Source organism: Emys orbicularis, chromosome 6 (genome assembly GCF_028017835.1).
Source record: "Emys orbicularis isolate rEmyOrb1 chromosome 6, rEmyOrb1.hap1, whole genome shotgun sequence".
Taxonomy (NCBI): domain Eukaryota; kingdom Metazoa; phylum Chordata; order Testudines; family Emydidae; genus Emys; species Emys orbicularis.
Window position 1 is genome coordinate 79,621,556 of NC_088688.1, and position 24,721 is coordinate 79,646,276.

The 24,721-nt window shown below is 40.0% G+C and overlaps 1 protein-coding gene across 1 annotated transcript in view; it reads left to right on the top strand.

Moving 5' to 3' along the window:
* The window catches only part of GRAMD2B (GRAM domain containing 2B), a 65,138-nt gene that overhangs the window by 35,085 nt on the left and 5,332 nt on the right, over positions 1-24,721 (top strand). The window contains exons 2-12 of the mRNA XM_065406684.1: positions 5,241-5,363; positions 7,160-7,247; positions 8,549-8,615; positions 11,369-11,472; positions 15,530-15,625; positions 16,714-16,785; positions 16,902-16,982; positions 17,659-17,770; positions 21,567-21,689; positions 21,884-21,971; positions 22,589-22,693. Of these exons, the coding sequence (XP_065262756.1) occupies positions 5,241-5,363; positions 7,160-7,247; positions 8,549-8,615; positions 11,369-11,472; positions 15,530-15,625; positions 16,714-16,785; positions 16,902-16,982; positions 17,659-17,770; positions 21,567-21,689; positions 21,884-21,971; positions 22,589-22,693 (1,059 nt within the window). The remainder of the gene's footprint in view (positions 1-5,240; positions 5,364-7,159; positions 7,248-8,548; positions 8,616-11,368; positions 11,473-15,529; positions 15,626-16,713; positions 16,786-16,901; positions 16,983-17,658; positions 17,771-21,566; positions 21,690-21,883; positions 21,972-22,588; positions 22,694-24,721) is intronic.

Consider the following 24,721-nt stretch of genomic DNA (forward strand, 5'->3'; position numbering starts at 1 on the left):
TAACGCTGAATATTTGTAAGCAACTTTCATTCAACATCTGCCAAAACAACCAAAAAGCGGTCTTTGGTGAGTGCAAAGGGAACAGGATGTAGTATAGGTTTTTAGTAGCCATTACACTTCATAATAGTTTTTCAAAGGAAAAAAATTCAAATAAAATTCCATTGTAATCAACTTAATACAATTTTTGCGACATAGGTTAGCTACAAGTCTGAGTGGCTGATGTTCTAATCCAGAAGACATTCTTCTGAATTCAGAAGGAACTTTCTTTCTGTAGCATAAAGAACTTGGGCTCCCAGATCTGCCACTAGTTTTCTGTGTTTATATACAGTGTATAAAAGAGACAAGATCCATTTCCCATGACTTTTAAAATGTGCTGGCTAATGATGGGTCTCGGTACACTTCATTAGAGACACATCCGGTTCACTGCTTTTTGTTAATCTATTTCTCTGCTCTTTTTTCCTTTACTGTGGGTTAATCTTCTGTTCCTCAGTTCCGTTCTTGCTGTATATTATGGTTATGTACTGTAACCAACTGTTTTTCTAATACACAGAGTTCATATCCTTTTAATGTCACTAATTTTATGTTGTCGTTTTAACTGTGAGACTCATCAGTGAAGATGAATCTCTACAACATTAAAATGTATTCCCTTTGTGCCATAATAAACCTGAAAGTGATTTTTTTTAAAGGTGTGGCATGTCTGAAAAATAGGTAGGTTGTTTTTTGTTTTTTGTTTTTGTTTTTTTGCATGTTCATCTTGAAGCAGATATTCTATCAGCGATAGAGTTGTGCATTTAAAAGTATATATTCACAACAAACTCAAAATCTTGATATTTCACCTTGATATTTACAAAAATGGTCCATTTGCATGAAAACCCTGTTAAGCAAAATGACACCTACCATAACACTTTTTTGGTCTTTTTTTGAGGTGGAATGGGCTACTTTCTCTCAATAATTGCTCTGTTAGACTACAGTGAAATCTAATGTTCTTCAAATTGCAAAACTTTGGATCATCCAAGTCTAATCTCCTGTATATCACAGGCCACCAACAGCACACTCACACTAAATCCAACAACTGAAATGAGACTCTCAGGAAACTAGACTATTATATGCTACAGGTGGAGAACTGGGTGGACTAAGATGCAGCAGTATCTAAGGAGCCTGAAATGGCAGAGGAATTACACACACTATTGCTGATATTTTACATCTGTGGTGAGTTAGTTTCCAGAGAGATCTGTAGGCTCATATGAGAGGAAATGAAGATTTACTCCTTTGTACTGAATTTCTGATTGCATGAGCTAGGTGAATGTGGCAGTGGTGTTGGTGGAGGGTATATATGAAGCATACGTAGGAAGGCATGTGTAGCTGTGACCCATGACACATATTTGCAGGGGTGGAGTCTACTTAAACTTCTTTACTTTAATCAGGTGCACCCATACATGGGCAGGACTCTCCCTCTTCTTCCTGGAGGCAAGGCCTGAGCGGGGAAAAGGACTTTGGTTGCTTTTAGAGATGCAGTGAAAAGAGAAGGTGAACAGGTTGGGCTGAGCCCAGCTCTCCCCCGCCCCCAGATCCCTCAGAACAGGTAAAAGGAATAACATAATACCACATTTCTTCAATCCCTAAAACACTTTCTACCACCCCATGGTATCATCAGGGAGCTGAATGTTTGTGCTAGGAAAGGCATGCATGGGTGGAGCCTCGTGACTTTGGAATGGTGGCTGGAGTTGCTGTTGGTAGAGAAGGCAAGGGGTTGAATGACGGACATAGTCAGGGGAAGGGAATTTTAGGTGTGAAGTCATTTATACTACTGTTCCGCAGTTAAAGCAAGTGGGGAGGAAGGATTAATTGAAAGAAGAAAAATTAAAACAAGATGGAAACAAAACTACTCAATGGATCATAGGTTATAAAGGATTTGAAGATGGGCAGGAATTTCACTCTTATGAGTTGTTACAGGAGAAAGGAAGAGGTGAAAAGGGTATGTGTATATTATACAGAGAGATTTAACGGCATCTCTTTATCTTGTTGAGCCCCATGAGAAATCTGAATAACTACATGGTGCTTCATTGTTCCTCATCCTTCCTTCCCGATTGTTTTTGTGTCCCTACTTAAGTCCTGTCAACTTTCTCTGTAAGCAGCACTGTAACCTCTTTACATAGTTTTTACAGTGCCCAGTCTGGTGTGACCTTGATTCCTACTGGGGCCTCTCAACATGGCAGTAATATAAATAACAATCCTACATCCAGTAAAGGGTTACTTTAAATTCAAGGTGTGTACACACACACTCCCCAATCCCAACACTGCCTGCTTCCTTCTCAGGCAAGTTACTTCTCCCAGGAAGCTTAAGAACTTTGGGGGGAAAGAGACGGACAGTTGACTACCTCCTGAAGCCATCATAAGAAGTGGCTAAAGGACCACTAGCCCCTTCTATGCCCCTAAGATAGCCACAACCTGGTCTGTAGTGGGAGGGAGCATCCCTGGCCCGCCCAGGTCCTGACCAAAGTCCTCTTTGAGGTTCACGCCCATTGGAACCTCAAACTAAATAAAACTGCTGGTTTGGGTTCTTGATATAAAAGGTTTGTGCTACCCAATGCCTCTAGATTGCTGGTTCAGGTTAGATCAGAAATCATTGAAAGCTGTTACCTCTGGACAGACAAAATTGACGCCTGTTGGTGGAACAGTGTGGAAACTTGCTGGGTTGATCCCTGTGCTTTGACTGTTCTGTGGGTAAATGGAATTTTCCTTAGCAAATGTCAATTTGGTATCTCTTTCACAGACATTAAATTCACTGGGTGTGGGACTGGTTGCTCAACAGGTGGGTGTTCTCTCAAGCTTTCAAATTTACAAATCCCAATGTAAATAAGGCATAAGGCTCTGATTATTTGTGTCCTATAAAATAAACATTGGTAATCAGCTGCTGGCTGAGAGAATGTGGTAGATTTGCACGAGCATTTTGCAATGTTTCTCTCCTGACCTCACTCTGCCAACATCAGGTAGACACTCTTTTGATCTCTTTGTGCCATTCCAAGTGAAAATGAGATTGACGTCAGTCTGAGAAGGCCTATGCTAATATGAATGACAAGGCCTTGGTCTTGGTATAGTAATTAAAATATCTACCAAAACTTTTAATTGAAGTTACATTGCAAAATGTCATTATCAAAATGATGGTCTGGACTGTGGTTGCCTTGCCATCTGTATAACCATTGTAAAATTGCATACAGATCTACACGGAGAGGTCCCTTGTAAATTGGAGTCATCCAGGACCACCTTTAAGGAACACAGTTAATGTTGACAGATGCAACATTTACCCTACCTTCTTATTTTCCTTGCTGTTTGTTGGCAAATTTCTAATCTTTCTAGGATTTGATCCCCAAAATAAGAGATGTATGTGGTAGCTTGCTAAAAATCCTAAGCAACTTTATAACTAAAATCCATGCCTACCAGAGGATTCTGCCCTCAACTGATTTCTTTTTAAAAAAATATCAATATCCGCTTCCAAGGTGGAACAGTATTAAACAATGGATGGGGATGGGAAAGAGGCTTAAAAATACAGATGGTTGGACAGCCTCCTCCTTTGCCTTTAGACTTGAACCCGTGTGTATGTGTGTGTGTGTGTGTGTGTGTATATATATATATATATATATAAAAATCTAGGATAATGTTAAGCATCAGGGCAAATTTTGCAAAGGGTTGTGTATTTGTTTAAATTTGGCTACCATATAACTTAATTAGTATGTTAGTATATGTGTTTGCCATGGGAAAGATGGATTTCAGTCTCATACGCAGGCTATTAAATACAGATCCTGTATTGTGACCTAGGTCACCTTCATAAACCTGACAGATACTTCTTCACATTCAAAATAAAATGGAATAAAAATGCTTTCATGGAAACTTTGTAGTAAGTAGTGACTGAGGGGTCAAACGGGACCTATTGGTCCCAGTTAAGAGGAACTCTGCCTTAACTTGATTTTATTATAATTGGCTATAAAGAATGTGTTTAAGTATAACATATAGCTTGTAGGCTGATTAGAAAACTTAAAAAATTTTAACTACTTGACTCAGTTAAGCACTGAACTCATTTAGTTTAGATTTATTCCTTTACTACTTGGAGCCAAACCTGGACTACAAACATGATTGATTGTGTAATACTAGCACTTTCATTTCTGGTCATTTCCCCCCATTGCTAGAATTTCAATGCTGCAGCTCATGTTGCTCAGGTGATATCAGGTCTGTGGCTGGAGATTCTTTCCAGGACACTAAATGACAGTGTGTACTAAATAGTTATATTTTTGCATTAAAGTGTACTCTGCATTGAATATTCATATTTTGATAGATTTGCTGGCATTAAATTTCCCAATTAAATGGATTTTAAGAGCTGTTGCTGTGTACTTGAGAACAAGGAACAAGATAGGCTCCTTGTTTGCTTTATTTGAAAGCTTTATAAATTATGACATTTGAACACGGCTCTAGAAAACAAAGCAGTTCCATATTCATATGTAGGGTTTGAAGTTATCCCTCAGCTAGATTGGTGCTGTTCTCAAAATGATAGGGGGCTTTTTTAACTTTCCCACATGTTAATGAGAATCCTCACAAAGATCTTTGAAAGTGCTCTTTTACTGTTGTCTTTAATTTGGGGCTTATTGGTGGGTTCTGCAATGTTCCCTGATAAGTCTTTATAGCTACACTTTGTACATTTTGCTGCATCCTAGAAAATGAGACAACTTTTTGAAATGCATATCATGGAAAGAGTTTTTTTCTGTTAAACCATCTATTTATGTTAGCTATTTATAGAACTGATCAGAAAAACATGGTGAGGGGGACTTTTGTCAATTTCAAAGCAGTAAAAATCTTCAAAGGCGCACTTAGATTACTACAGTGACTGGTGCTATGTAGACATTAGCTGATCTAGAAGGTTATTTTAAGTTCCAATGTTAGTATGACCGAAAAAGACTGACTAGATTAAAGTTCTAAGTAAACAAGAGTGGAGGCTATGCATTTAGTTTTCCCAAGTGTGATCAAAGATACAAGAATGCCTATTGTTAAAATCTTTATATGTTAAAATCTAAAATGAATGATTGAAATACATATCAGACAATTTTCTTTTTTAGGTCAGTTTGCAGTGGCTTTTGTTCTTTGACCTTGGTATGAATCCTCAGATAAAGAGAACCTCTCTCTCTCTCTCTCTCTCTCTCTCTCTCTCTCTCTCTCTCTCTCTCTCTCTCTCTCTCTCTCTCTCTCTGCAGTTCAGATGGAGAATATGGTGCAGAGGAAAAAAAGAAGGCTGGAAAATCACCCAGCCTATTGCCACAGATCCCTACTAGTGAGGCTGAATGTTTTGATGACCGGAAAAAAGCCGGCGCCACTAGGTAATGTCAGAAAACTGACTAGCAGAAACTGAGCAGCAATAAAAATTGCTGAGACCCATCCAAAAAAACTGGTGAGAAACAAGATAAATATTTAGTACACGCAAGGTCCTGATTGTGGCCCAGCTTCTGCAGCTGTACAAGGGAATAATGGGGTATCAGATGCTCACTTGTGCCAGCTATTGGAACACAGAAAGGAGCATTTCAGGGGAAGAGCAACCTCGTTGGGGCTCCTACATCCAACCTCCTATGCAAGTAGGTGGGAAAGGACAGGATGAGGTAGGTAGTGGGCAGAACCATGGCAGAACCAGCTAGCATAGTTGTACTGGCATGCCAAGGGAAGTACACTGCACAGATCTAGACCTGGTGCAGGTTACTTCCATTGCAGAACAGGGAGAGACTGGGTGCCAGGCTTTGTCTGGCTCCAGGGCTACTCCTGGTGCAGCAGAATGTTGTAGAGTCCTTTGCTCATGACAAAGGTATAACTGAGCTCTAATATGGGATCCCTGTGGTAAGAATCTTCTGTCTCTTCAACCCCTCAATCACACCATTCTTATAGGGAAACAGGATTCAGTGATAGAAATCTCTGTAGCAGTATATACTAGGTCTTGTGAAAACGCTAAATCAAAGAGTTTGGGTGGCAGGGAATACCAATAACTCATACAAAACAAAGGCTGTGACGGTTTTAAAATCCCAGTCGAACAGCTAGATGACTTGCTCAGAACCATGGGATGGAAGTCCTAATGGCGTGTCTTCTTGCCTGTTCCTTAGATGACCAATACAACAACCAACCTAGGATCACAGATTTGCTTACAAGGCAAACACACGAGAGCCTATTACATCTTCTTGCACATACTGTGTTTTCCCTGCTTCTTCATGTAAAACTCTTGAGGAAGTACAAGAATTTTCACTGTAGACTGCACCTCTCCAGTCAGACATCTCTGTCCCATGAAAAATTTACCCGATAGTCCCTGTACAGTGTTTTTTGTATGGTCAATATTCTTACTATCATTCAAGATTTGAACCCAATAGTGACTATATCAAATGACACACATGATGACTTCACATAAAACAAGAACCAGGGATCACCCAATGAAATCTATAGGCAGCAAGTTAAAAACAAATATAAGGACTGGGCATTGTGTGAAGAAGTATTTCAATCTGTGGAACTAATTGCCAGGGCATGTTATGAAGGCCTTAACTATAACTGGGTTAAAAAAAATTAGATAAATTCATGGAGGATAGGTCCATCAGTGGCTATTAGCCAAGATGATCATGGATGCAACCCCTTGCTCTGGGTGTCCCTAAGGCTCTGTCTGCCAGATGCTGGGACTAGACAACAGGGGATGGATCACGTGATAATTGCCCTGTTCTGTTGAATCCTTCTGAAACATCTAGCATTGGCCACTGTCAGAAGACAGGATACTGGGCTAGATAGACCACTGTTCTGATCCAGTATGGCCATTCTTATGTTCTACTATCCAAAAGAAAAGCCATAGTCTTTGCCTATAAGGTGAACAAAGTATACAAAAGAAACTAACAGTAGTTAACTTATTCCAAACAACAAATGAACATTCCCTCTAATATTAAAAGGTTTTCATTGAGCTATGAGACCTGGTGTATTCTGAAACTGATGTTAACTGACCTTATCTGCTTTGTTGTCATCAAGAGACCGGAGAATAAGAATGAAAGTTAATAAAGGATGAATGTGTGCCATAGACAGAAGTATACATCTGGATGATAACAAAACTAATGAAATGACACTAAGCATGGTATTAGGAATGTTTTTTTACCCTCAGGACAAAGATCAGTGTGGACAGCCCCCTCCTGACAGCAGATATCAAGAGTGACTCCAAGATTGAAAGGAAAAAACATGCCTCAAATCAGGTAATACAGAGATAACGTGTGTGTGTTTTTAGTTAGAGTAAATGACTATACTATCGTTGTCTAGCCCAGTAACAGTACTGTTCATTGTAGTGTAAGCACTCAAGGTTTGGGCACTGCCACTGGTTTCTTGCCCAGTGCCTTTGAGATTGAGTGAAACATGGTAAGTGCAAAAGTGAAGCCTTACTACCAAGTACAGCCACTCAGGATTTGAGACAAAGGAACAATCTTTAACAGGAGCAGAAGATGACTTTTCCAGTTTAGTTCAAAAGATTTTAGAATATCATTCTTTTGGGAAAGTTCACCCGTGGGATATTCTCTCCCTCCTCGCCCTTGCCCTCTGCATATCTATTCTAAATATAACACATCAGCTTACTGGTGCAGATACACTCATGTGGCAACATCTAGAACATATATTTCTCCCTTTGAAATGTTCTTTGAGGTTTTTTTGTTTGCTGTCCTCCGATTAAGCTGGAGTATGGGTGTAGTTTTGCCCCCAGAGTTCTCCTCCTGCCCTGCCTTTGTGAATTTCTTCACATCACATTAGATGTGGGCCGGTGCTTCCATTTAGGCGACCTAGGCGGTCACCTAGGGCACCAGGATTTGGGGTGGCGGCATTTTGCCACCCTTGGCGGCAATTCGGCGGCGGGGGGTCCTTCCGCGCTCCGGGTCTTTGGCGGCAATTCTGCGGCGGGTCCTTCACTCACTCCGGGACCCGCCGCCAAAGTGCCCCGAAGACCGGGAGCGCGGAAGGACCCCCCCGCCACAGAATTGCCAACGATGACCGGGAGCGTGGAAGGACCCCTGCCTAGGGCACCAAAAACCATGGCGCCGCTCCTGGGTACAGCTATAGAAGAAACTTCAACTCTAACTATGGAGTTACAACTAGTGCCTCCTTCTCTTCCATCTCTGCAGAAGATAGTGCTTTATCCAGACAGCACAGCTGGAGGATTCTGTACAGTTAGCAAAAAGCTCAGTATGGATGTACCACTCTCAAACCACTAAAACTAGTGCTATCTTTCTGTTGTATAAAGGTTGTACAAAGACAAATAAAATATCACTGAGCTTTCTTCTTTTGAGGCGTTTAAAAGAAGAGCTATAAGGCAATCTTTTACTTCCAGAACTCTTGAATTTGAGAATAAGGGGGTATTTATTCATTTAACTGCATTTCTGTAGCACTAATCACCATAGTATCTGAGCATATAGAGGATGCTAAAGGAGAAAGCAAGTGTGCAGATTAAGGGGGGTAAATATATTTTAATGAAGGAATAACCAAAATGTGTTCTGTGTTTGTTTAATTTTAGTTCAAGGCAAATGCTCACTATCACAAGCTATTTCTGGATGTCCCAACTGCAGAGCCACTGAAGCAAAGTAAGTACCACACCATTATTTTATCTGCCCCAGAATGCAAAGTGAATCCATGACAGGACAATGGAAGCTGTTGGTTATTCAAGATCCACTACAGAAATGAACATCTGTTATAAAAGCAGTTTAGCTGAATGGATTTATATAATTCATAAGGCCTGTTCCTCCATCTACTCAGTGTTCCAGTGGGAATCTTGCAGAATTTAAACACATCATTCCTTTGTTTTCAGTTGTCAGGAGATGTTTGTGAATCATAACCTGTGATGTGCCTGTTTTGCACTTCCAAATAGAAATAACCAAGGTTTACACATTCTACTTGGTTACTACTGACTAATACTACCAAAACCTGCAGTAGAGGTGTGAGGGAACTGACCAAATGACTAGTTCATTCTGAAGACATTCAAGTATGTAAAGCTCTTAAAGTTCTGGCAAACTTTGTGTCCTATTACCTGGAAATACTCAGTGATCAAGCTCAATCCCTTTAAATTTCAGGTGTTGGTAAGAGAAGTAGTGGGTGAGAGGGTGTTAAACTTTAAAAGTTTACATAGAGCCATAACTATATAAAAGCACAAAAGATGCACAGCTTGTGGCAATATCTTAAAAGAAGGAATAGCAACTCCGCATGTGGTCAGCATACACTACATAAATGGGGGATGCGGGATTGTTCTGTAGCCATAACATAAAATGCATCCTATTCAAATGCGTATCTCTCAATCTGCTTTGGGATTAATCTACATGATTCATATCGTATTTAGTGGGTTTAGAGAGAGAAGTGGCTAACGCCCAAGAATTCTTCTTGTTTTCAGTATGTGGTATCCTGAAATGAGCATAATATATTCATAGGAAGTAAGTGGAAGTCATTGTGTAAAGTACTTTAATCTTTGGAAGCTTTTTCACATTGTGTATATTGTTGTACTCCTCAATGGAAGGTTTTACATTTAAGTTCAGAATGTGTAAGAAACTTCCTGAATTCTTCTTAACTCATTTGGCTCATCCCTCTTTATAATGCATTTTTAATACCTTAAAGATTTATCAGAGTTCAAACTCATACAGGTTTGAGCTCTAAAGATTTTTCTGTGCATAACTGAGTCTTTTGTGTGCTTTAAAGAGATGTATAGATTTATTTTTATGAATAGCACAGGACTTTTTTTTTTTTTTTTTTAAGCACCTCTGCTCATCTTGTGGTTGCCAACCTTGCAGGATCATCCTGGAGTCTCCAGGAATTAAAGATTAATCTTTAATTAAAATTATGTCATGTGATGAAACCTCCAGGAAATACGTCCAACCAAAATTGGCAACCCTAGCTGGACTGCAGGTACTAAAGGTGCTGAATAATCATAGGACTGGAAGGAACCTGGAGAGGTCATCTAGTCCAGTCCCCTGCACTCATAGTAGGACTAAGTATTAACTAGACCATTCCTGACAGGTGTTTGTCTAATCTGCTCTTAAAAATCTCCAGTGATGGAGATTCAACAACCTCCCTAGGCAATTTATTCCATTGCTTAATCACCCTGACAGTTAGGAAGTTTTTCCTAATGTCCAACCTAAACCTCCCTTGCTGCAATTTAAACCCATTGCTGCTTGTCCTATCCTCAGAGGGGAAGAAAAACAATTTTTCTCCCTCCTCCTTGTAACAACCTTTTATGTACTTGAAAACTGTTATCATGTCCCCCCTCGGTCTTGTCTTTTCCAGACTAAACAAACCCAATTTTTTCAATCTTCCCTCATAAGTCATGTTTTCTAGACCTTTAATCATTTTTGTTGCTCTCCTTTGGACTCTCTCCAATTTGTCCACATCCTTCCTGAAATGTGGTGCCTACAACTGGACACCAATACGCCAGTTGAGGTCTAATCAGCACGGAGTAGAGCGGAAGAATTACTTCTCGTGTCTTGCTTAGAACACTCCTGCTAATACATTCCAGAATAATGTTCGCTTTTTTTGCAACAGCTGTACACTGTTGACTCGTATTTAGCTTGTGGTCCACTATGACCCCCAGATCTCTTTCCGCAGTACTCCTTCCTAGGCAGTCATTTCCCATTTTGTATGTGTGCAACCGATTGTTCCTTCCTAAATGGAGTACTTTGCATTTGTCCTTATTGAATTTCATCCTATTTATTTCAGACGAGTTTGTCCAGATCATTTTGAACTCTAATCCTATCCTCCAAAGCGCTTGCAACCCCTCCCAGTTTGGTATCGTCCGCAAACTTTATAAGTGTACTCTCTACGCCATTATCTAAATCATTGATGAAGATATTGAACAGAACCGGACCCAGAAATGATCCTTGCAGAACCCCACTCGTTGTGTCCTTCCAGCATGACTGTGAACCACTGATAACTACTATCTGAGAATGGTTTTCCAACCAGTTTTTCACCCACCTTATTGTAGCTCTATCTAGGTTGCATTTCCCTAGTTTGTTCATGAGAAGGTCATGCAAGACTGTATCAAAAGCTTACTAAAGTCAAAATATACCACGTCTACTGCTTCTCCCCCCCACCCCACCCCATCTACAAGGCTTGTTACCCTGTCAAAGAAAGCTATCAGGTAGGTTTGACACAATTTGTTCTTGACAAATCCCTACTGATTGTTCCTTATCACCGTATTATCTTCAAGATGTTTGCAAATTGATTTCTTAATTATTTGCTCCATTATCTTTCCGGGTACAGAAGTTAAGCTGACTGGTCTGTAATTCCCTGGGTTGTCCTTATTTCCCTTTTAAAAAAAAAAAAAAATCTAATTGTAATATATCTGTGTTTATAGGTTTTACCTGCGCTCTACAGAAAGAAATTCTGTACCAAGGAAAGTTATTTATATCTGAAAACTGGATTTGTTTCCATTCCAAGGTCTTTGGTAAAGACACCAAGGTTAGTAGCGTCTCTGTGTACAAAAAGCAATGTAATTCTCTGGGATCTTGGTGATTTCTAGAAATTCCCGCTCTTCTAATATGCACGAGTGGTGTTAAGCCTCTTATCTTCTTGCTTAAGCATTACTGAACACTAACAACTATATTGCAGTAATGCCCAAAAGCATCAGTCAGCCATTGTGCTGTACAGTGTGCTGTGTGCAGTCTCAAAAGCCCAAAGATGAAGTGGGGAAGGAGAAGAAGAGAAGGCATTCAATATGTAGTGATCAGAGTACTGACAAGCCCACATCATGTTAGTTCCAGGTCTGAATTTTTTTAATGTTTGTTTATAATTGTTACTTGCACTACAAAATCTAGAGGTGTTGCGGGGGACACTCTGGGTAGAAGTGGAAGATAGGAGAGAAATAGAAGGGGGAAGGAGGAGACAAAGCTGAGAAGCACAATGGACAGGGAGAGTGTGGTTTGGGAGTTGAGGAGGTGTGGAAAGGTCGGGGAAACACATTCTCCCAACCATTGCTGTTACTCCCTATGTGGAGTGGCGAAGGGAGGCCACTGGACCCAGTGCTCTGTATTCTTGCCTGTGGGTCTGCTGGGAAGGACAGAGGTGGGTTGTGGAAGTACAGACTTACCCCTGTACTGCCTGTTTGGGGAAAGAGTTATGAGAGATTTTCATGTTTGACGTTCATCTAGTTGTTGTTTGTTGTATCATGGTGTGATGGCTCCAAGTAAGTCTTGGGCCCCATTGTAGTAGGCACTGTACGTATGGACAATAAGAGATGGTCCCTGCCTGAAGAGATTTCTGTTTTCAACATAAATTTTGCCCTGACTTCTAGTCCTTGGGATCCCACTGAAACAAATCAGTGTAGCTGAGTTTTGGGCGGTTCTTTTGAGTGGGAATATTGTGCCCTGAACGTGTAAAATATTTGTACGTTTCCTTGAATGAGAATAAGATTTAGATGCACACCCTTTCCTCCTTCTATAGTTACTAGGGTGCTGATGCCATACCTTTTGACTTAGTTAGAGAAACAGATTAAAAAGTTATCTGACCTGATTTCCTTCCTGGGCTAAGGCCTTAATAGGACACCTGATATTTGGAGGAATTTTTTTTAAGAATGTAAAATAGATTTAAAGAATGATTAATGATAAATTGTTCATAATAGTCGCTTATTGCATTTGCAAGGTGTACTATTACATGACTCACGTAACTGAGTTATTGTTTGTTGTGAATTAATAGATTGCATTAGTCATAGTTATTTTTTGACATGAATGGGGAAATGGCACAAGTGTTTAATAACAGCCATATAGAACAAATAAGGAAGCTGAAATTAACAAAAGGATCATGTTGTGCCACCCTTGCTCATTGAGTACAACCTTCCTTGGCAAGTAGTTCCATTGAAATTAATGAGACTACTTGTAGAGTAAGCTGATACTCAGCACAAGTAAAAGTGGCAGATTTTGGCCCAAACTGAAGTTCAGCTTTGAAGTATGCAAGCTAACATACATGAGGAAATGTAATCCGACACACTCTCACTCAATGGGAGGGATAAACCTGGGAAGTCAGTAATGTGGAAAGAGACTTAGGAATTAGCCATTTAGCTATGTGTTATGATTTCAAAATACATCCGTATAGTTTTTGGGCTGCATATGGTACACAAAAACATCCCATCATAATGCAAGGAGCTATACGGTCTCTCTATATGACTGTGATACAACTGCACCTAGGTTACCTGTTGGAAAGATATTGAGAAATTGAAGGGATTCAGAGAAGTGTAACAATGCCTGCCACTTCTGGGCTGTGCAGCAACCACAAATGTTCCCAAGAGTGAATCACACTTCTGAATCACAATATCGGTTTATGCTGCATAGTTCTCTACTTGTTTGTTTGTTTGTTTGTTTCCAAGTTGCCCATAGTTTCAGTCCTCTGGACAGTGAGTATTGTAGATGGATAGCACAGATGGGTAGAAGTGAAATGGTCTTACAGTGATTCTCCCTGGTAAACAATTGCTGGCATAAGAGTGTAGGAAATGGGTAATCCATCCCACTTCCATTATTTTTCCTCTTTTTGAACTAGGATATCACAATTAATATCGGTCATCAAAATAGTATGAAGCAGAAACTTCATTAAACTTTAATGCAGTCGGGATGACTCTATTTGATGAAGTTTGCAGAATATCTTTTTAATTGACCTATTTCTATTTAAATATCTTTATTTAATAATGCTGACAGTAAGAGTCATTTTCCAAAAAAATATTCCAAACAAAGCCCTGTTAAGAAATTCTTACCATCTAACTACACAGAATATGATACAAACAAAGAGGAAAGGCATAGGTGCTAGAACTAGGGGTGCTGTGGGTGCTTCTGCATCCCCTGGCTTGAAGTGGTTTCCATCATATACAGGGTTTACAGTTTGGTTCAATGGCTCTCAGCATCCCCCACCCTACAAATTGTTCTAGCACCCCTGAGGAAAGGTAAAGAAAGCAAGTTGAGGTAAGCAGGCTATTTTCAGTAGAGATTTAAAGAAGTGGGTTAGAGGCATTCCAGTCATGATGTGAAAACAGCATAGTAAGCAGGCCAAGTAGAAGTTCAGGGTGTGTGTGTAATATATATAATACACACACAAAATTGAGAACTGGAGATGGGCCAGAGTTGCAAATTTTGGATCCAAGTCTCCCAAAAACCTCAGGGGTGTTTTGAACTTGAAGCTTTGATTCAGGCCCATCTTTTTATCAAGAAACTTATTAGCAATGGCTTTTGATCAAAGTGGCCTTGACCTCTTCTCTAGCCTTTAGGGTGAAGGTAGAATATCCATTTGGTTAGCCATCCCTAAAATGGTGAATGACAAAATGTCATACCCAGGCTAAACATAAGCAAAAGCATTGGTGATGATAGGAGGGTTAGCCAAAACATAATGAGACCATTTCATGTCTCAGTGCTGCTTTCCTTAGCTTCTGTTTATGAAGAGCCTCTAATAACTAAAAGGTGATAGGAGACTTTTTATTTATGGAATAATCTATTTCAATTTATTATAATTCTTAGTCTGCAGTACTATATGCTTTCAATTCAGTGCTATGAAAGGTCACTTATTAACCAAATTTTAGACACATTCCCCTCTCTCCTAATCTCTCGCATGTCTTAGTCTCTCTGGACTCTGCATCAGTCAGAAATGTAAATAACAGAAATTCTAACAGGGTGACCATTCCATCCTCTGTATAGCCTGAAGTGTCACATCTGCCTGTCTTGCTGCCAGTCTTTTATTGGAAACAGAGCCTGCCCTTCATGCTCTCTCTAGTAATATTGGATTTTGAAGTAGGACCAATACCAAACTCCTGAACTAAAACACCCTGAAACTTGAGAGAGTCCTTGTTAGAAACCAAACTTTGTGATCAAGCATATGATCTCACTAATGAAGGCAAGAAGGGAAAGTATTGAAAGTACTGATTTATGTAAAGTATAGTTTCCAGGTGTATTTGCAAAAAGGCTGGACAGCATACATGGAGATGTTTATATTTAGCATGAGTGGGCTAAATCCTTTTAGTTATGCTGAAAGATCTGAACTGTTTACTCAGCTGCTTGCCACAAACTTTGAAATATGTTGATTCTTTGACCTGTATCTCCTGTAAGCTATGTTCTGGAATGTTTCTTCTCCTAAATAGTCTGCTATGGGACCTTGCTTCTTTTACACTATTTGCTGACCAGATATTCTTCAAAATTAGAATAAATTCAGATCTCTTCTGAAAATTCTAGACCCCAGAAATGGGGAGGGGGGAATTGCTTTTATTTCTTACATGCTTCACAAACTTTTGTTAGTGTAAAACATAGCTGATGAATTAACATTTAGACTTGAGTGAAAGCAAAAAATAGAGTTCCTTACATCAACCCACACCTATTGTGTGTAACTATCAAAATGGGGCTCTGGAAAAGATGAAGTAGTGTTTCAGCATACTTGATCTATGTTAGTGGATTGGTTTTCACACAAACTGCTATTTGTATATAACCAATAAGGTGATTGAAGTATTATATTATTTTGGCACTCTAACAACACGATGATTTCATTTCAGATTAGTATTCCTGTGCTCTCGGTAAAACTAATAAAGAAAACCAAAACTGCCCTTCTGGTGCCAAATGCTCTGGTCATAGCAACAGTCACTGACCGGGTAAGTGTAGAGTTATCTTTGACCTCTCTTGCTTTCTTCTCTCCTTACTCCTAGAATTTGTCATGGTGGAATCTTGAGGGAGCAGTTGCCAGGTGGCTGTTCAGAATATCGAGGCACAGACTAGTCCCATGTGGCCATTTTAGGGTCACAAAACCAAGCCCTATAGGATTTGACCAACTCTATGGCCTGAAGCACCCCTCTGAGGGGATCTTCTCTTTGCCTGTCCTGTGGGAAAGGGGTGCTTCAATCTTCCAGAGTACCATATTTCCCCTGGGACTCACAGAAGATGCAGCTCTGCAGGGTATTGAGAGAAGAGGGGTATAGAGAAGCAGGGCACCAGCAGCTCTACATGGACCTACAAACCTCCCAGATTACTACCTGGCAATCCAGGATGGAACTAAAACAGCTGAGGAAATTAATCTATTTTGGGAGCCCTTTATGCAACTGCAGGGAGTCCTATCTAGTGGCAGCAGGGCTTGGAGGGAAAAGTATCATCTACTGGATCAGCAGCCCCACCTCCTACAGCACCTTTGGCTCTGCTTGGTGATCTCCAGTCCAACCAGTAACAATCTAATTTAGTTCAGTTACAACATAATAGCAGCCCATGTTGGTATTCAGGATTGTTTCTTCTTGGGGTTTTTTTTTTTGTTTTTTTTTTTTTTTTCAAAAAAACCTGAGAACTCCTACAATATCTATGCATTGGAAGGGGTCTGATTTTCAATATAATTTGACCAGGGACGGGAGGGTAAGGCAAATTGATTTTTTTTTTTTCACCCAGAATTTGAGTGGGATGGGGAAAATATACTGCACCTAGTCTTTTAGTTCTTACCCAGCAAAACTTCTGAGTTTTACCTGGGTGTAGACTGCAGGCTTTGGCAAATTATGATAGGCCTAGTCCACATTTCTTTGTAAAACTCTTAAACTGTGTTCTTTACTTCATATCTTCTAGGCCTTTCTTTACTATCTGCAGGCCTTTGAAAGTAATTGCTGAACCAGCAAGTGCACCCTGTTAATAACTGATGAGATGAAACTTGTGAAAAATCTTTTTTCAAACAATAATTATGTAAATTATTACTTTTGTCTTCCAGTTCATATTTGTCTCCTTGCTCTCTAGAGACACAACCTACAAGCTATTAAAATCTGTCTGTAGCCACTTAGAGGTAAGTATTGACAGAGTGAAGTTGTGAAGTTCAGTTATGTTCTTTATGACTGCTTTTTATTTTAAAGATTAGCAATTAAATAACAATTTTTTTTTTATTTAAAAATTGGCTTTCAGGATATAAGTGTTGGCAACAGTCCCAATCCTTCTTCCGCCGAAAACAGCTTCAGGGCCGATCGCCCTATGACCCTGCCTTTGGTAAGATGGTTTATTTTGCTTTTGATAAAGTTCCATTTGTTAAAGTCCAAATTGTCCAAACTCTTCTATTGTCTCAAACTGAAGGAAAGCTTGACACACACACATTCTGTCACCTCAGAAATCTCTGAATGAACTGCAAGTGGTTGGTGATACCAGCATAGATGTAATCTTCTCTCCACAAGAATGATACATGAATAGATGTGATGTCTGTATATGTGCTCTGAGTATATAACAATGCCCGTTATTAAGGTCTGTATGTGGGCTGTGCACTGACTTGCATTTTTCTTCCTTTCCACATGCCTGTATTTCCAGCAGTCAGTCTTTCACTATGCTCTGTGCTAATTTAGAGTTGCAGTAAGCGGCTTCCCTTGTCATTGAAGGCAGAATAACAGGCTTCTCAAAGCTTCCCCTTGCAAACTTTCCCCTACATGCCAGGTCAATTCGTTGGTCTGAAGAAAAGCTGCTGTTCAGTAGCTGACATACGCTGTAATCAATGACCAAATAGTTCAAGCTACAGCTATACTAAATTCTTCATCTATAGAGTGACACCTTTTAATTTCTGCTGCTCTGGTTACAGATTTCAGATGCAAGTGACCCAAAGTAATGGAGTAAAAACAAATAATCTTCATAATTTTAGGCCTTGCATGGTCTTTTCCATTACTTTTTGTCCCTTCAGGATTTCAGTGAAGACTTCTCAGATTTGGATGGTATAGTGCACCATCGGAGACAAGAGTTGGAAGAGTCTAGCAGTACTGGCTCTCAGACCCCTGAATCGGAACACTTCCAAGGTCAGCATAATCTTGATATTTTAAGACTGAAAGTATTTAGAGCAGTGTTTTCCAAAGTGTGGGGTATACCCTCCGAAGGATAGGTGACATGAAAGGTTACCTTGAGAGTACAGATGGACGTCTCAATTGTTCTCCAGAGTCTCAGCTTTGATTTTAAAAAAAAATGCCTAGCTATTATGGGTTGTGGAGAAAACCTTCAGAACATAATCCAAGTGTAACCAAGGCAAAGACATCTGCCAGAGTCTGCTGGCAGCCTGAAGCAATGGTTCTGAGGTGTGAACTGAGCCATTCATTTCAATGGGTGCTAAATCAGATGCTAATGACCATGCTTTAGAGATCAACTTTCCCCATCAAAGCATTTAGGAATGGAGAGGAAGTATCATACTATGAAGATCTACATCATGTTTCCCCAAAGTGTGGTTTGGGTGGAGGAGAGGAAAGAACAGAAGCTAGATATATTAAGATGTGTAGGCCTTTAATGTTACATCCAGCTTCCAGCCATTGGGGGGTGTTATGTCTTTGCTAGTTTAGAGTGCTCTCTACCATCAAAAACTTTCTTTGCATATAGGTACTTATAAGTACCCCTTAACCTTCTTTTAAATATGCTAATAGGTCAAGCTGCTTTACTCTTGCTTCAGGCATATTTTCCACACCTTGAATCATTCTTGTAGCTCTTTTCTGAATCCATTCCAATCTTTTAACCTTCTTTTAGAGGTCTGAACACCAGAACTGAACCTGGTAGTCTAGCAAGAGGAAGCATGATCCAGTTTAAGGTGCTAGACTGGAATTTGGATTCAATTCCCTGCTCTGCCTCAGACTTCCTGTGGGACCTTTGACTTTGTTCCCCAGTTCTCTATCTGCAAAATGGGGTAGTAGTGCTTCTCACAGGGATGTTGTGAAAATAAATACATTAAAGAATGAGGCACTCATTTACTATGGTAATGGGACCTATATAACCACCTTAGATAGATAGTAATGGTCTAAGCAATACCCTATACAGAGATAAGGCCACTTCCCTATTTCTACTTGGTATTCCTATTTGTTAGGCTTCTCAGGGTATGTCTACATTCCAACTGGGAGCATGCTTCCTAGGGCGAGTAGACAAGACATGCATTAGCTCTACTCAGTCAAGCATTCTAAAAATAGCTGTGTAGCTGTGATAGCATAGGCAGTGGCTCAGGCTAGCCACCTAAGTACAAACTTACCTGGACCCCTTGGGTATGTATTCGGGCACCTAGTCTAAGCTGTCACCCATACTACCCCCAGCTATGTAGATATTTCTAGCACACTTGCTCAAGCAGAGCTAGCATGTGTCTATCTACTCACACTAGAAAGCAAAGCAAAGCACTTACATTGCAAGTCTTTTTGTACAGGGCCAGCCCTATGTTTTCTGTCGCCCAGGCACAAAATATTTTTGGTGCCCCCAAACATGGTGACTTGCCACGCCTCAATGTTGGCACTCAGGGCAGCCATCCTGGTCTCCTGTCCTGAGTCTGGGTTTGTCTTTGCAAAGTTGAGGGCATTAAACTCTGTTCCTAGGATCAGGAATCTAATTTCCTTTTCCCTTAGAGTGACTGGGGTGATTTGTATATGCCTTTGTACTGGAAACCAGATTAAGTTCACAAAATATTGTCTACTGCATTAATTTTCAGTTTTATATGTCAAGTAGCAATGTAACTTCCTCCTTCTCTGCTGACCCATTCCTAATATGAACAGCTGAATTCCTGCTTTATCCCATATTAGTTTAAGTAAATACGTGCTTTTGTGTCATGGTGCAAGATAGACAAAACAAAAACTATTTATCCTTGAAGCCTTGGGAAGTATCGCAGATGTTTCCGTTTTTCCACCATTTTCTTAGAAGAGGCTGGCTTTGGGCATATGAGCTTATTCACTCAAGGTTCTTTGAACAGTATCTGCAAATGCCTTAATATATACAGTTATCCTCCCTTAGCCCTGTGTTTGCTTGATGTAATTGCTTTCTGTAACCAGTCATCCCAAAACGTTGCAGGAGGAGGGTGGGAGGCGAAGAGGATTTTGCTGCATCCGTTAATTATAATGGGAATAGTGGAGTGTCAATCTTTGCAATCTAAAGAAATAAGGCAAAAATCTGCTGTGTTACACTAGTGTAAGTAGTGCCAATGTGCCCTGAGTGTCTAGTACTTGTAATGTTATTTTATGCCTCCTGGGCCATTCTGTGTTCTGCCTTGCAATTCCAAATCATTATCTGTATCACATGAAAAGCCATTTTAATAACAGTAACTTCAAATGAGGCAGTGTATCAATCCTCTTTTGTTTAGAATAGCCTAAATTATTTTTGGGAAACTGTTCTGTGCTAGTCAGGAGGTCAGACTAGATGATCACAATCCTCCTTTCTGGCGTTAGAATCTATGAATCTATTAACTGGGTTAGGTTTAATTTAGTAGGGCTTTTTACTTTGTCACAAAGTTTGAAGCCCTTCCCCCTCCCCTCCCGCCCACGTTTACCAAGTGGGTTTCTGAAATGATTATTTGGTGGTGTTAGGGAGCAACAACTAAACTACTGTGTTGCTACCACCCGCTGAACACATTTCAGTTTCAGCTCACATCTCCATGGCAGTATTGCTATACCACTAGTTATATGGCCAACTTTTCTAATACTTGCATTCTCTAGGCTGCTTCGAGAGTGCAGAATTCTGTCCTGCAGGAACTAAACTTTCTTGTACTATTCTATTCAAAGTGCACTTCTCTAACCTGCTTTCACAAGTAAAAGCCCAGCATCCCATTTTTAAAAAAACTAACTTAGTGCATCATTGCAGCATACTCAGATACCACAGTTACAGGTATGCTATCAGAACCTGAACTGAATATAATTAAATTGGATTCCTAAATATAGCTATCATCCAATTCCCAGCAAAATAAATTGGCAGTCATCAAAGAGAATGGCTGATCAGTGTGTGGCTAATGGCAGGACTTGTGATTTGGTCACATTGACCTGGTAGCTTGCTATTTTGGTGAAAACCACAATTATTTTCAGTGTTCTTCATTTCAAAAGGGTAGGTTCTAGGATTAGTAACCATGTCATCAACATTTCACTTCCACTCATAATATAGAAAACCTTCTTTTAGGACTAAATATTTGTTTGTACCTACTTGAAGAAGAGATAGGAGAGTAATTTTCAAAAAAACATATTTCCTTTTTGCTTTCCTCCAATAAAAAATGAATAGTGGACACACTTGTGCTTCTGCCCAATATATGCCTGCATCCAAGTACTTAAAATTCCAAGTACTCAGATTTTGTGAGAACTCCATTGCAAGAGCAAAATTTTAATTTTAATTAAATAAAAAAAAGAAAGCCACCCTTTAGAATATTAGGAAGCAAGCGTGTTTATTGGAGCTACCCTTTCAAAAAGTAGTAGTGATCCAATGCCCCAAAGTTCATGATATTGCTACTGCAGTGGTTTGGATCACTACTATAGAATATTTGTGTCTAGTATTTGTACATGTTCTTCACTGATAGATGACAACCCTCATGAGCTTTGCAGTTAACTTTAAACTTGCCAAAGGAACTTGAAACTTGAATACATTATATCAAAGCATTTCACCACTGCTTTTTTTTTTTTTTAGCTTGTAAAATATGTTGAACTGTTATGCAGATTGCACTAAAATCTTAAGATGAATCTTCTAATTAAGCCACCTGTATCCAGATCCCAGAAGGGCTTCCCTTCAGATCTTCATATTGGGGGAAACTCTGTCTAAGCTGACCTTAATCGTTTCCTTTTGTGCTTCATTTAATTTAAAATCCAATCTTGTTTTTGACAGATTACCACGTCATTGAGACCCAGACTCATCTGAAAGTTTCCAAGGCAGAAGCAAAGTCTATCCATACAGACATACTCAGTAAACATATGCCTGAAGGAACAGGCAGGAACATTCCCAGAAATGGTAAAGAACCAAAGCTAGATCTTCAGCATGTATAAATTGGTATAGCTCCACATACGTGCAGGCAGCTAAACCAATTTACATCAGTAGGGGATCTGTCCCTCACTGTTTACATCCTTTGCCGCATATTTGCAGTCTCTTTTGTTGTGTTACGTCAGTCCAGTTTGATCAAAATAATTCTGTTCTTCTCACGACAGGCCAGGCTGGAGCCTTTGGATTCTTCCACAGAGTGAAGTCCCACAGATTTTTGTCTCTGAACCACATACTTGTTTTCTATGCAGTTCTGTAAGTGAACAGTTTTTTACCAAGACCATCAGAGTCTCCTCATACCTTTATTACACCAGTCTTACAACAGTGTTGATTTCAATGGAGTTGCACCCGCGCCCAGTGTAAAACTAGAAGCATGTTTAAAAGTTGGTTTCTTCATTCCTCCTTGTTTGTGTACCAGTAATTGGATTTTACAGTAAAATTTGTTCTGCTGCATAAAAGCCAACAGAAGAATACCATTTCTTGTGAACTTTCTAAATTGCTCAAAGAAGTGATCCAGGGTAGGTGTGGATTTTATAGCCTATGCCCTATAGAAACCTCTAAGGTGATTGTGACAGCTAAGTTTAAGAACACTACATAAATGTCCATCCAAATAACAATTAGCACTGCTGTAGATTCTAAGGATGAGATTTTTCAAAGCTACCTGAAACATGGGGGCAGCAGATGAATTGAGTCCTATGCTCTAAGGCAGCTTTGAAAATCCCACGCTAGGAATTGTACAGTGTACAAATAATAACTTTATTCATTGATTTTTAAAACGACAAGTATTGTCAAACTTCCTTTCGGATACATCTGTCTGAGGGTGCTATTCTCCAACTAACGCAGCTGTCTTGTCATTTATTTTTCCCCTGCAGTGTCTGTGTCCTAGTCTTTTCTACCTTCTACATGAGATATAAAATCAATGTTCTGGAGGAACGGCTAGTCTCCATGGCTTCCTTTGTTGACTCCCATATTAATGAGTAAGAAGGCATCATTTTTAAAGGAGAATAATATTCTTCTGTTTTACACACTAAGCCCTGCTGGACACTTATCTTCTTCAAAACCTCATGATAATTGACAACAATTTAGTGCTATGCAGTTCTTGAGCCTGCATTAGTCTCATCTCATAACTTCCTCTGTTTCTCAGGAGCATTGGGGTACTTCAAGAGAATTCAGGTATAACCTGGATTTAAGCAAATTTCAGTTAATTGGGAGTAAAGGTTATACAGAGTGTTATGGGACAATGTAGAGTTGTACTGTATTCTCCCTTCAAAGAGGCATATTTCAGAGTTCCTGAAATTGGCTGATTTGCAAAGGAAACCTTAATTCTCCAGGTGCTATCTGGCTAGCTTTAGACACTTCAAAACCTGCAGGCGGGTTCCTCTGATTGTGTGCGTTGTGGGGAAGAGGGTTCCTGAAGTTTTGGGCTACCTTCAACTTCAGGCTACACCAATCCTACTGCACTAATACCCCATTTTGTGATGCAGCACAAAGAAAAGGGGAAAAGTTGACTCCCTCAAGAATCTGGGCTGCTCTGGGTGCCAGTGTGGCCATCATCAGCATAAATTAGAGCAGTCAAAAGGTCCTTTAATTTACGGCAGCCTCCTGAGGGCCGCCTATAGACTGCTACACAGTTCAGAGCAGGCTGGAGCCCCCATAGTGCTGTGCACTATGGACCTGCCCCCTCCACCGGAAATTGTTACGGCCACTTATGGCTGCTGTGTGCTGTGCATTCACTAGGGGAATTTTCCCATGACCCTTGTGGCCCTGTGCCATTCCCTCAATGTTGCAGCAGCGTGCAGAGCTCAGGTCAAGGGGAAAATTTGTCCCAAGTGGCTGTTTTCTTGCTTCATAGATTTAGGCCTGATCTATATTAGAAGGGGTTTGCTGATATAGCTATACTGGTATAATTATATTGGCAACCCCCCTACTGGGGACATAGTTTATATAGACAAGAGGTTTGGTTTTTTTGTTTGTTTGTTTTTTGTTTTTTTAAGGTATATCTTATACCAGTTTTTCAAATAAAATAAGCTATACCAGCTCAAGGACTTTTTTGTCATTATAACTGCATCTACACTAAGGCTTTATCAGCATAGATATGTTGGTAGGGGCTTGATTTCCCCCTCCCCCCCCCCCACTCCTAACTGACGTAGCTCTTCCAGCAAAACTTTGAAGTGCAGACCTAGCCTTACCCCATTAATATATGTAACAGTTTAAGGGGGGGGGGGGGGGAAGTAGATAGGAAAATACAAGTAATTCAGTTAATGTCAGTATCAATAACCTGATCCACTAACTCATGAATATTTATTCTTACTGACTAGTATGTACTATGAATATGTCTATATTGCACTAAAAAACATATAAAAGGTCAGATCTAATAAGCATTTATTTCTAGTGCAGCCAATTGTGGTATTCAGGGATCATTCAGTGCTTAAGGTGCTTGCAAGAGATCAAGTTTATTCTGTGTTTGCTTCCAGTTGGCTGTGCTTAACAAGAGCTTCAGGGTGCCCCACCCAGGCTCTGTCTGGTAATCTCAGCCATTGAAGGCACAATCCCCAATACCACACCAATAAACTCTCATCTGCACTTTCAGGTGGTTTAAAATAGATTTCCATGCACCAAAACAATGGCCTCCGTTAATGGAAAAAGCAATAAAAAGTAAGTAGTGTGTGGAGAGTTTGGATTAACCCTTGGACCCTCCAAATGAACCTTCACCATCCTTGGTAAAAGGTAGTGAGGTACATAGTATATTTTATAAACAACTCACTAACCCTCCTGAGTTTCTTAAGCAAACACAGGGCCTGCTCCTCGTTACAACATAGTTCCCTCTCCAGCCCCATTTCTTAGCACCCGCTATGGCTGTTTTTAAAGACAAAAACAAATAACATTTCCTTTGCCAACCTCACTCTGTACCTATCTGTTGTCAGGAGCCAACCTAGTCTTCAGCACAGAGCAGCTGGGGGCTCCATGAAAGACTGACAATACAGATTTCCCCCCAGGCTCCTCCT